The sequence below is a fragment of the Morone saxatilis genome, unplaced genomic scaffold, assembly GCF_004916995.1.
Source record: "Morone saxatilis isolate NCDOM2014 unplaced genomic scaffold, NCSU_SB_2.0 Contig9, whole genome shotgun sequence".
NCBI classification, from domain to species: Eukaryota; Metazoa; Chordata; class Actinopteri; family Moronidae; genus Morone; species Morone saxatilis.
In genome coordinates this window covers 13,688,036-13,701,014 of record NW_023340268.1, presented here as the reverse complement: position 1 = coordinate 13,701,014, position 12,979 = coordinate 13,688,036, and the positions used below count along the sequence as shown (strand labels likewise).

The 12,979-nt window shown below is 41.6% G+C and overlaps 1 protein-coding gene across 1 annotated transcript in view; it reads right to left on the bottom strand.

Moving 5' to 3' along the window:
- The window catches only part of hepacam2 (HEPACAM family member 2), a 10,027-nt gene extending 5,592 nt beyond the window's left edge, over positions 1–4,435 (bottom strand). The window contains exons 1-2 of the mRNA XM_035680824.1: positions 4,284–4,435; positions 15–374 (exon numbers count right to left, since the gene is read on the bottom strand). Coding sequence (XP_035536717.1) covers positions 15–374; positions 4,284–4,341 — 418 coding nt within the window. The 5' untranslated portion in view covers positions 4,342–4,435. The remainder of the gene's footprint in view (positions 1–14; positions 375–4,283) is intronic.
- Between the last annotated feature and the right edge of the window lie 8,544 nt (positions 4,436–12,979).

The following is a 12,979-nucleotide window of genomic DNA, read 5'->3' as shown; positions in this document are numbered from 1 at the left end:
AGGGAAACACTCACCGTCCACTGTTACATGCACAGTTCTCTCCACCGGGATAACTGGCACTGTCTTGTTATGAAACTGTATGTTGAGTTTCAGGTGGTAATCCCCCTCATCGTCCTGGTTTAAAGTCTGGATACTCAAAGAAACATTGGGTTCTCTAAAGCGGAGGTGGTTGCGGTACATCATGTCAGTGATTGAGTTCTCTTTGGTAAACGTCACCAACGTGGTTCTGGTGCCACTCAGCCTGGTGAGGGACCAAGTTCCCTGGATCTCAACTTCATCCAAAGGGAAGTGAGTCTCAACAGACAGGAGCAGGGACTGCCCTTCCATACCATGATGGATTAATGAAGGGATGTGGATGAACTCAGAGCTGGCTTCTGAGTTGGCAGGAGTTGGAAGAGAAGGAGAGGGATAGAAACCAACAGAGTTAATGTACAATCACTGCAGGGTCACACTGGATCTCACATGAAATAGAAACAAGAACAAAAGAAGGGATCAACACAAAAGTCTGTATCTGTCTTTACAGTGTCTGTTAGTTACTGAGTTTTCTATAAGTGTTCATTTTTTGCTATAATTATTAACAAAATGTGTGATTGATGCAGAGACCAAAGTTTAGGTAAGCAACTATCTAAATAATTTAACTGGTTCAGCAGCTAGTACAAGTAGGGTGATCCACCTGCAGGGTAAGAGGTAAAAAATGAACCGCCATTCCAGCCTGTCATTTTGTAATTATCTCAAGAAGGACTACTGGATGGTGATGAAAAGCTATCTGACATTTCAACCTGCCACAAATGACTTTTTGGACAACTGGAAGCAGTGCACCAAGCTGTAAACACAATACTGACATATTATCAACGTATAAAGTTGATGTGGCAAATGTGTTAGAAAACAGTTGTCCATTTACACATCCAGCAGACACATAGCAAGATTATTATTATTCGAAGTTGTGTTTCTGGCAACATGACAATTTCCAATATTCACTCTCCTTTAGCTCTGTTTTTGGTCCCTGTTAACTCCTGTCAGAATATAAAACGGCTAGACGATCTACCATGTTTACTAACTTGTTGCTAACTTTGTCTGTTTTGGCTGTTTGGTGCTGAGTACAGTCAGTTTTTTCAGCTGCCTGTTGCGTCTGGGAATAACACCCATGAGGTGAGAGTGATTCAAAGCAATACTGAAAGTTGCAGGAAGTAAAGCCAAAACAACAAGCTGAAAGACGCTAAAACTCTCCGTAGAGGGAGACTACAAAGTGAGGTGATAATTCTCTGTTGGTGTGTTACTAGAAGAGATATCTTACGTGTTACACATAGTTTTTGTTTAATGTTAGTAAGAAAATACTGATTAATGCATCTGTAACAAAACGTGGATATTTAAAACAATGTAGGATATACATGTACTGTATACTAATACAGGGGTTTTCAAACTTCAAACTTGTCTGGGTTGTAGGGGGTCCCCAGCAAAAAGAGGAATAAAATATTTTCTTTTAGAAGCAAAACAAAAAAATAAATAGGGATTTTGATTGATTGTAATTTATAGTGATCCTAGTTTGATCATTGATTGGCAATGAAGACTTAACTATCTTTAAACCTAAAAATAAAAAAAATATTCAGAATGGATTCCTTAAGACAAAATCCTCTCGGACTGAGTGTCTGTGGTTTAATGTGCATCCAATGTGGGGGCCCTTGGCATGAAACAGTTTGTGTGCTCCACTTTTCACCAAAACAAAAAAAAAAGAAAAAGACCTAGACACTATCATTCTTTTGTAAAAACTATGTGAGAGCAACCATAACACAGACATAAATCCATTTAGTCTGGATTGAAAAGCAGGGCACATATCAATGCTGCTTCATGGCATTAATTATAACGGCCTGACAATAATGAAATATTATCATTTATAGTCTTGTATTGTTGTCATGAATTTAGCATTTTGTGTTATTGTTTTACACAATTCTGTAGGCCAAAAGAACAAATTTGAGCAATTTACTAATAGTGATTCAGCATATATTTGCTATATAATGAATTACAGTATAACAATATTGGAAAAACATAGTTATTTATATTGTGCTAATTAGATGGAGCACGGGTGAAAATATGAAAGCAAAACAGGTCTACTTTCATTTTAATGTATGTAATGTAATTTCATAATCTATATCCTTGACATCACACCGAACAGGTCCTGAAACTGTAGTGAGTTAATATTGACCCAGCTCACTACAGGGAGCCATTGTTGTCAGACAAGGAGGAGGACCGTCTCTTTGATCCCAACTTGTCCCAAAACAAACACACGGGCTGTCTGAAGTAACTAGAAAACTGTTGATCTATTGCACCTTGCTGCCTGCTAAAGCCCTGGCTAGTTGCCATGGCAGTTTATTCTTAAGAAAACCAGCCGAAAACAACCGCAAACAAAAACACCACGACTGTGAGGGGCTATGGTTGTTTTTGGGCAGCTAGTTCAACTATTTAAACTTTCATTTCAACTAGTTCAAGTTTTGATCTAACATATGGCAACGGTTCTTGCATACCTACTTCTATCTACATGGCCTTCCTGAATTCGGGGATCATTACTATCATATCAGAGCTATGACCTGATGGTGTCATTCGACGTACATTTTTTGACAACTTCATTGTCTGGGAATTTTTTGACAGTTTGAAGTTAAAAAGTGAGGCGCAGTTTGGACGCCAGGTTGAGTTAAGCAGCATGTGAGTAGGCAGTGCTACTGTGAAACAAACTCACTGAATCCTCTCACTTTTCTATTACTTGTGTCCCTTTGTCTCACTTCTGAATGTGTGTCTCCTCTTTCTCCCTTTCAGCATTAAAGAAAGGACAAGGAGGAGATGGAAAATACTCGTGGAGAACTGTTCATTTGCCGTGTGAGTTCATCTTACGCGTGTTAAATCTCGTGCAATAAAATCTCAGTATGAAGACAGGGGCAACATCAGAACAGTGAGTTTTGTTCTCCTCCTCTTTAATATTTCCCTCACATCTCAACCTTTTTGACCCCATTTTTTTTCCTTTGTTAGCCACTCCTCTGCCCTCCCCTCTAACCGGTCCATACTTCCTCCTCGGGGACGTCCAGCTGGTGTCAGCCAGGTCTCTGGTGACTGCTGCCCATGTTGAACATCACAATAGATTCACTGTGTGCCTGGTGTTATGTCCTAAATAATAAATGCAGCGCAGACGTCCCTTCGACATGTTCCACTCTTACAGGCCTGCAGGCCAGTTTCTGTGTGTGTTTCTGTGTGTGTTGTCAGTAGCAGGAGTGTGTCTGTGTTTACACCAGCTGAGATCCGGTGAAAAGAACAGAGTGAGGAGGAGTGTGCCGAGCCCGCTCCTTCACTGTTGTCCCCAAACAACACGGATATTGTTGTGGTGATGTGGAGGAGATTACACTGACAATGGCCTTTGAGGTGAGAGGATATCTTCATTTAGTGGTCGTGCACACACACATCCAAACAACTATGCACGGAGGCCCACAAGCACCTGCCTCTTATCACCCTCACACACACATCCAAGTTGTTTGGACACTAAATAAAGTCTCTCGGTGCGTGTCCAAACGCCACCATCTTCTGTCCTCTTTCAGATAAGACAAATTGTGCCCCTCAAGAAAGGTTGATGATACAAACAGCAAGCCAATTGGGGGGGGAGTCCATGTTTTAGGGACTTTTCTGTTAGATTTATCTGGTCATGTGAGGACTGTCTGTTAACACTCAGTCACACAGCTGTGGTCTAGGTTACTTCTTCTTTCCACTGACCCCCTCTTCATGTCTTTACTTACTAGACGACAGTAGTAGAAAAGCTAATCTTGTAAAGTCACACATCACACGGCGATGACTATGGAAAGGACATGCAAAACAACAAGACAGACTCTAAAAGGAACCCTTAAAAGACTCACACTGAAAACAGCGGTGGAGAGGTTGGGGTATTAAAGAAATCACAGAACAACTTACATTATTGCTCAAAATGTTACAATCTGAGGATGCCAAGTTTAACTTTTTAATATGCAAAAACATGCAGTGTTTGTCCTCGCATTCACTTCTCGTGTCAATTTTGCAACCCAGTTTCATTACTGCTTCTCTGACCTGAACCTTTCGAAGACAAATAAGATTTCACAAGTTTTCAGTGAACATTTTGTTACAGCGGACCACAAGAAAAACTTCCTCAACTCACCCTCAGTTTTTACCCTGCCAACCAAGCAAACACAGCAACCACAGTAACTGCCATGGCTGCCACAACACAACACTGACAACTAAAGCAAAACATCCCTCCACGGCAGCTCAACGCTCACCTGTTAGGATGAAGAGAACAGAGCAGACGTAAAGCGCTGTTCTTCCTGTGGCCTCCATGGCATCTTATCCTCTAGGGATATGTGGGACTTCTGACAGGCGGACAGGGAGTGAGGGATGTAGAAAGGAGGAGAGGAATGGAAGAGGTAAAGGAGGAGGAGGAGGAGGAGGAGGGGGAAGAGGAGGAGGAGAGAAATGTGACTGGTTGTGGTGACAACATTTGCCAGGGAAATAAGAGGACCTAGCTTTAGCCTGCATGCACCCAGGCCCCTCCCATGTCCAGGAGGAAGAAGAGGTCCACCTGGCAGGGAGACAGCACAGTGTGGTCCTCACACACACACACACACACACACACATACATACATACACCATACACACAGAGCTGCCCCAAGGCTGAGGGTTTCACTCTGTCATAGAGAAACTGAGACATAAAACTGTAAAAGGATAGTTGAGAGTAGAATAGAAACTGTTTCTTCACATTCTAATACACCAGCTGTCTGCTGCCTTAGTCCCTCAGGCTGTGAAACAAAGAAAAATCAGGCAGACGGAGAGCTTTTAACTGCCAGCGTTTGGTTAAGTTACAGAGCTCTCAGAGAACAGTAACGGACAGCAATCACTTATTCCGTCTGTAATGATTTTGTAGTCTGGAAATTAAAGGACAAAAAGACAGAGTGACTGATACTGGGATAGAACGAACGATAGACGCCGAGACATGTAGTGCCTTCAAGACACACTCTCATCGAGATCAGAGAGATATATGTTGACGACATTTTTATATTATTTTTCAGCCCTCTGGGAGACATTATTCCATGACAGAAAAATAGAGGAAAATCTGCTGTGAATTCTCGTCTAGCATACACCCTCACAAGGACTTGTTTGTGCCACAAACAGTGTGGGTTTGACTCTGAGGCATAAGTCTGTATCGCAGACTTTTCACTTAATTTTCCTACAAAGAAGCTGGGTTTTGTTTATTTCTGCTACAGACGCCACAAAGTCCCCAGCAGTCCATGAAAGGACAATTCCAAGGCAGCGTCCGCTCTGATCATTTTTCCAAATTGTAATCAATGCTGGCAATAGTGAAATCATACCCAGCCAAAGTTTTGTCACAGCAGATGCAACATAATCACATGTTAAACACTTTAACACTTTAACACTCACTATGTGCCTTCAGTGACTTGCTCAGTTGAGTTTCTTTCTGCATGGTCATCCTCTGAAAGGATATGGTGAAACTGAACTGCACAGTGAATGAATTAGGCCATTGTAGGTTGTGTAAATGAGTGCCTAGTTTGGTGATGGCACCATTAAATAAACTGATTATTTTCTCCACTGTCAAGTACTCCATGGGATGCCCATTTACTGAGAAACCTAAGGACAAAGATCAATGGTTTAAACGATTTTATCAATACAGCATTTGTTGGCCGGAACACATGATTTGGAGTCATCTATTTGTGTTCTTGGAAAACTAATAAATCTACATTTAACAAATTTAACTTCCAAACAAGTCCAAACAATCTCAGTTAAGTGAAAAGTTTATGTTAATATTCAAGTTAAAAAAATTAATTAAGAATTAAAAAAAGACATTTGCAGTATTTGCTTGTGCATTCACTTTATGAAGCAGGCTCTCTCTCTCACAGAACCTGCAAGTTTCCGCTTTACCTTTAGATGGGGTCAGAGCATCATCTATAAGAGTGTGCCAGTAGCTTTACAGAGAGCTGTACAGCCGGTTACAGTTGGTTGAAGTAATTAGTTTCTACTTGTTAATCATGACTACCGGCTCTGGCATTGCATGGCTCTGTGGCAGCGGTCCAGTCAGAAAATTATTTGCAGTTTTCTTAATTTTTTTTACCTTTTACCAGATTTGTCTTGCAATCACCTAAACAGGTCCACATATGTTAGTAACCACTGCTGTTTTGGATATGGATATATTGTTTTTTTCTTCTTAACCATTTCCACTTCTGTCAAATATGATTATGCAATTGAGAATAGTTTGTTGCCATCCACTCAAACCATCTTTCTCCAAATTTGGCGATTTTGAATCTTTCAAATAAACTGCAGGATTAAGTGTTCCTTTGTGGGTTGAGAAAATTGTCCCACTTCTCAAGCTAAATAAACTATTTAAAACCCCAATGTATTATCTGAAAGATGCACAAAGCTGAAAGGTGCTGCTAAAAATCAGGGCTTTTGGAGATTCATGGTTTTTACTGGACAGTTCATATCGCCACATGATTCCCTTCCCAGTGATTGTTTGGATTGAGAATTTAACATTATTCCTTCAAGTTTGGTCTACAGTCAAGAGCACTGACTAATAACAAAACTGTTACAGGAAGTGATGAGAAATTCTGTGTATTTTCATGCGAAAGGGAACAACATATTGTCATAACACTGGGGGATATTGAGAAAGACAACCAGATGGAGGTAAAGTAGATACACCCTTACACGTACAGTATTTAAAAGGGGGAAGATGATATAAATAGTCAGTGTTTAACACACAAATAAGTCCTCAACAGCAGTTTAGAGGTTCAAGGTTTCACATGTCTGCTCTGTGAGTGGTTTTGGGTTGAAGAAATGTTTGGTTTGAACCCTCTTATATTATTATGAATGAGAAAACCAATGAGGAACAACTAATGTATCTAACATATTTTATTAATCTGGTCTGGCCTGTACACTTTACATCTAGCAAGTTACGTTACAGTATGGTATGATCTGGTATGGCCTTTTTGGACCGCCATACCAAAACCAGGACACAGCAGCTGAGTGACACACCCACACACACACACACAACCTCAAATGGGGGCCCTCTTGCTGTGCTAAAAACATGTCACATTTTCCATTTTCAGCCTCCCAGCCTATGTCTGTGACTGTTGCCACACTTCACCACAACTCTGTTTGCCACCCGCTGCCTACTGATCCTCCTCATCCTCATCATATTATCTTGCTCTCCTTATTTTGTGGTACTAAATAATCTTAAATACTTATAAATTATTCCCACCTAAACTCCTCCTCGCTCTTTTAAACCATGCCTTTGTGCAGCTCCTCCTGAACATTTCCTCTCCTCCCCAACCCCCTGTATCTGTGCTCTCATCTACTCCAAATCCTTCTTCTCCTTCTTCTCTTTTTTCGATCCTTCCTCTTCTCCTCTTTCATTCCTCCTCTCCTCTAGCAGCCTTGGCCTCCAGCTGCAGACACTCAGAGCAGACACAGCACCAGCCCACATCAAGGCCACACTATTGGCACACGTGTGTGCATGTGCGTGTGTGTGTGTGTGTGTGTCTGGAGCAGTCGTTACAGTGGGGCCACATAGGGTGTCAGTGGACTACTGTGATGTACTGTAGGCTTGCATGCATATTTCTTAACCCATGGAAATGTGGAATAAAAGTTAACTGTGACTGTGTCGCTGTGTTTAAAGGTCTCTCTATTTTGTCAGTGAGGATGTGAAAGTGCAGGATGAACACATCTATGACCGTCATCTACAGTGTATATGACACCAGTTCAAGTTATATTTAAAGGATTGTTTATAGAAAAGCCAGCACACACGCTCAATTGATTACTGTGCGACCAAAACGAGAAGCGCGCGCGCATAGTTGTGCTTTTGAGGTTGCTGATAAGAGGATGTCACACCTTGGATGACAACTTGAAATGCTTTTAAGCTTCATAGGAAGAAATGTTAGCTTTTAGCTTATAGAAAACAAGACGCAGAGAGTGAGTGGGGTTAGGTGGAGCAGTGAGGAAGCATAGAGAAGAGGCGGGACGTTTGTGCGGGCTGTGAGAGATTTGATTGGATGACAAAGTTTCATTCACACACAAAGATTTATAACAGTGGGAAAAAGAACGCTGTACACACACACTGCACTGTGTGTGTGTGTGTGTGGGTGTGTGTGTGTGCGTGTGGGGGTGTAGTCGTGGGTGTCTGCAGCCGCATGTTTCCCTAATGCTTCATGTGAACAACACTTTTGTTTTTACTGCTGCACCGTTGAACCCTCTGGATTCTAACTGTAGTTGCTAAATAGTTACGTTGACTTCACAACCAACATTTGCCAGACGTGTGTGGGTCGAGTCATGTGAATGTTTCAGAGAGATTATCCATCCTGACACTTTCAAAAATCAGTCACAACATTGTGTGTATACTGCACGATCCTTATCTATAATGTGTCCAGAGCAAACATGAAATATGCCTCACAATTTACATGTTTTTATTATTGTTTGGTGGCAGCAGATATCCAGTGCAAGTACTGCTGTTGTGGTGTGTGTGTGTGTGGGTGTGTGGTGTGTGTGTGTGTGGTGCGGTGTGTGTGTGTGTGTGTGTCTTGTGGCAAGAGCCTCACCTTTAACGCATTCCACTATCTTGCGCCCACGCACGTCGCCATGTGACCCGCAGTCAATGGACAGGAAATGAGCTGATGTCAAACCTGCGCCGCAAACCCCAGATCCTCTCTGCTTCCAGTTCAAAGACTCAGCTTGTATGCTCACACAAAATACACCCACAGCACGAACTCAAGGTACACCATAGGAACATAGCTGCCATTTAAAAAAAATCTAGTCTGCGTGCACGTTTTCCCCGTACTTCATTGCTTTACCTCGGAGTAATGCTTTCTTAATTACAGGGACCCCTGTGGATATGATGAGCACATGTTTAGTCAAATTCCTCACTTAAATACTCAAGTGTACATCACGAGCAATGTGACATGGTATCTGTCAATGGCAGGTGTAGCACTGATAAAAATCCTCAAACATGTGGTTTACATAGTGACACCATATACACACCAAGAGAATATTATCTTATTCCTGTTCTCCAGTTAGAGGATCCTTAGAAGATAAAAAAAATCAAAGATTCTTACTCAGAACAGGCGCCTAGTATACACCCGGTTACATGTAAGGAATATGAAAACTGTCTGCGCCCAGACATGACTAAGTAAAATGTCTCTGCAGAACAAAGTGTATATATACTAAACCAGAGAAATGAAAGTTCACAGTTAATCCTGCAGAAATGAGTCCTTAATTAATTCCCCGGCAGCATTTCTTCCAACACACACATAAATCTCTGAAAAAATAGGTGTTTACATCGCTTATGCCCACAAAACAAACTGTGTTTGTTTTTTGTGGGGGTGCACGTGCATGCTACAGAGTCAAAGGACACAGCCACCTCTATTGTCTCTCCGGCAGGTAAACTGTTGGCCTGTTAAGACAAACTACGATCCCAGGTGAAAGCAGTACTCCCTTTGCCAGGTCTGTGCTTGTCCTCTTTGCCTCACACATGGCGTCATAAAGCCAGGATAAGGGAAAACAACACCACAGTGCAGCCAATCTGACGAAAAGGGATATATATTATACCTTCTTTGACCAGCTCCACGGGCTTAGTAACAGCCTCAAGAAACCTGAGAGGAAAAAGGGTGACATTGGCGACATAATGTCCAGACACAAGCATACTTTTCAGCCGAAAACCAGTTTTGTATTTGGAAGAAAGAGTCAAAACACCCGGCCCCAACACACACACACCAACACACACACACCCTCGGTTCTTACAGAGACCACCTCATTCCCTTTTCCTGTCATGGAAGTGCGATGTTTATCGTCACTCGAACACACACTAGCTGGTGGCTCGCATGTAGTACCAGTGTACAGGACTCCACTTTACAAAATATTTAACGTAATGCTTCTCTGCCCTCATCCCTGCACAGCTCAACATCTGGTGTCTCTCACTCCACTCCCCAAGAGGTGTCACGGTGAAAAATGTTTCCCACTGGTGCTAGTAACGTATGAGATTACATATCCTGTCACCTGTCAAAAAAAGAAGTGTATGGATTGGGGTGGTTGAACAGCTGGTCGGGGGCCAATCACACGCCGAGTATCTCAAAAAGAGGCATTCCTTTGTTTGAAGGTATTTAGATGTGAAACCTCCAACCACCTACAGCGGTGATGTAATCTGTAAGAGGTGTGAAGTAAAACAAGCCACGGTCACCTGCATTTGTGTGGGTGACTGTTGGTTGGTTTTCAAAGAAAAATTGATTGGAAGTTGTTTTGAATTCCACAATGTTTTTAAGAGAGCGTTCATTGTATGTGTGTTTACAAACTGCAAACTCACAAATCTGGTGTACACAGATGCAGAAATACCAGTTCTCCCAGTCACTAGTCTTACAAAAAAACACACAAAGAGAAACTTTTATTTGTCTAGGGATTTTGTTAATATGTTAATTGCAGAGCTTTGGATGTGCTGGTAGGTGGATTTTAGTTATGTTGGGACAGAGACTGGCTATCCAGGTTAGGCAAATATTCCAATAGGTGTCTTTCGGCCAGAGTTGGTGAAATTGTTTGTCTTTGCTACAGCAGGTTTGCCACATTACATAACTTGAGTGAGTTTGAAACTGATGCACCAGAAATATAAGCAAATGCAAATCACACTCTTACACAAATGAGATATATTGCACAGAACCTGAGTGCTATGTGTCAGCTTTGACAGAGGTCTATCAAAACAAGTGAGTTTTTAAAAAAAGAAAGTGTAAGTCGCTGCCTGAAGTCGTACGTGGTGCATCAGTCACAAACATGTAATGTGGCAAGAGGAAAAGTCTCTAAATTCATGTCGACATACGGCGAATACAGCAAAAACTGCATTAGCAAAGAGGAACAGTGCTCACAAGCAGACCCTAACCCACAGAGACTACATGACAGAACTGTCTAGCAACGCTGCAAACTATAGTCTCCAAAATGACCACTGAGTTGTATCAACACCTCCAACAGGCTGAACAAAAACTAATAATTATGAGCCTCACCCCATTGGTATTTACTCCAAGGCTAATGTTTAGTGTTGTAAGGTGTTTCTGCTTTTTTCTCCACCCCCATATGCATCCAAAAACACAAAAACTGGAATGTAAAGTATGTGTTTTCTTGTGCAAAAACCATAAACAAGACAGAAAGCGACCCTCTAATTGAAAGTGATGTGGAAAACAACCATCATGTTACCAGTAATTAGATCCCACCTGTCTCCAAGGAGTGTTGGTACAAATACATGGAAACAGGACAGTGAGACCATATGCTGCTCAGTAACACAGCAATATACTCCCACAGCAGGCACATACAGTATCTGAGACTACTCAGCTGATTACAGAGAGGATGGCATAATTGTTCCCAGGTGAAACAATAACAGTTCTTCACATCCTAAGAGCCGCAGATGCCAGTGAAATGCCAGCGGTTCCTTTCAAGGTCCAATTAAAGTCCTCTCCCAGGGAAGATGAAACAACTTTGATTTGTTTACTACAGATGTTATAAAACAATAAAGCTTGCTTTAAGGATGATACAAGCTCTGATTGATTATATTGTTCATTGTGTCTGACTCGGGTGGATTTTCAAAGGTTGCATGGGGCAAGCGTTGCATTCTGTCTTATGAAGACAATAAGAAATGTTTCTTTTTTGCATTAAAAGAGTAATGCCCAGATTAGAGGCAAATGCACTAAACTAACTAAACCCAAAAGCTCTACATTCAGTACAAATTTCACTTTAAATTGTATGTACAATGGCAGCAGCGGCTCCTTTCAAGATCCAATCAAAGTCTTCTACAGGTAAAATACACACACATTTACTGTCAGATAATATACAATAAAATAAGACATTATGATAACAAAGGTGGATTGTTGCTATAGTAACATCCTTTGTCATTCTAACAGATTCCACTTTTAATAGCTCACATAGCTACTGTATATTGACACACAGTTTGATGGCTTTCATCTCAACAATAAAGTTGCTGAGTTCACTTCCTTCATATCCCCCGAGTGACTAAGCGCCAACGCAGCAAACACGACTTGTTCCCCCATCTTCTGCGTCTTTAACTATTACCGCACAGGCTTAAAATAATCCTTTCCGGTCCACTCTTTCCATACAGATTCATCCCTTTAAAAAAAAAAAAAAAGACAAAAGCAATCTGTCAAATATTATTTATTTACTCCCAGCTTGTGTTTCCTGCGTCTGCGGTTAATTTTCTGCGGAATGTGAGGAGCAGCTGTCACTTTAGCACATGAATGGAGCCAGTTTAGTGGCCCAGAGGCATCAGAGTGGATCAACGGCGGAGGAGGGACAGCTGGGCCCGAGGGGACAATAGCACTCTCAGTTAATCATTAATACTCTTAATGAACAGCAGCCAGGCACCAGAGGTTCACTCACCAGTCTCTCCAGAATATTCCGCCTGCAACAGGAGGACGCAGGCAGCCTCGGTTTACCGGACTGACCCCAAACTGACACTTGTTGATTGGGGCCTTTAAAGGGGCTGCAGGAGCTTTAAACCGCCGTCTGTTTGATGAAGTTTCACCCATTGGCCTCATGAAAAATGACAAGGGAATGATAGTAGCTTAATTTATAATATTATGGAAACAAGAGACCTGGGCTGGGCTTCTTGTCAAACTGCACTCTGTTTGTCGACATGACATACGTTATTTGCCCAAAAGTTTAATAAAGGTTAGTAAAAGTCATGGTGAAAATGTCTATGGTTAGAAGGCATAGGGGCAGGTAGGGGAAATGTAACAATGAGATTGTGCAAGGTATTAAAAACACCACTTCAACATAGAGTCACAAATAAAAAAAATAATAATTATGCTAACGCAGGTTCTAGCGTTTTGTTGTTTGGTACCTTTTGTCTAGGTTAGCCAAGACTAGTAGCTGATAGTTTGGATGGTTGAAGCTTCAAATAGATAAATAATAGTTTGACATTTTGGGG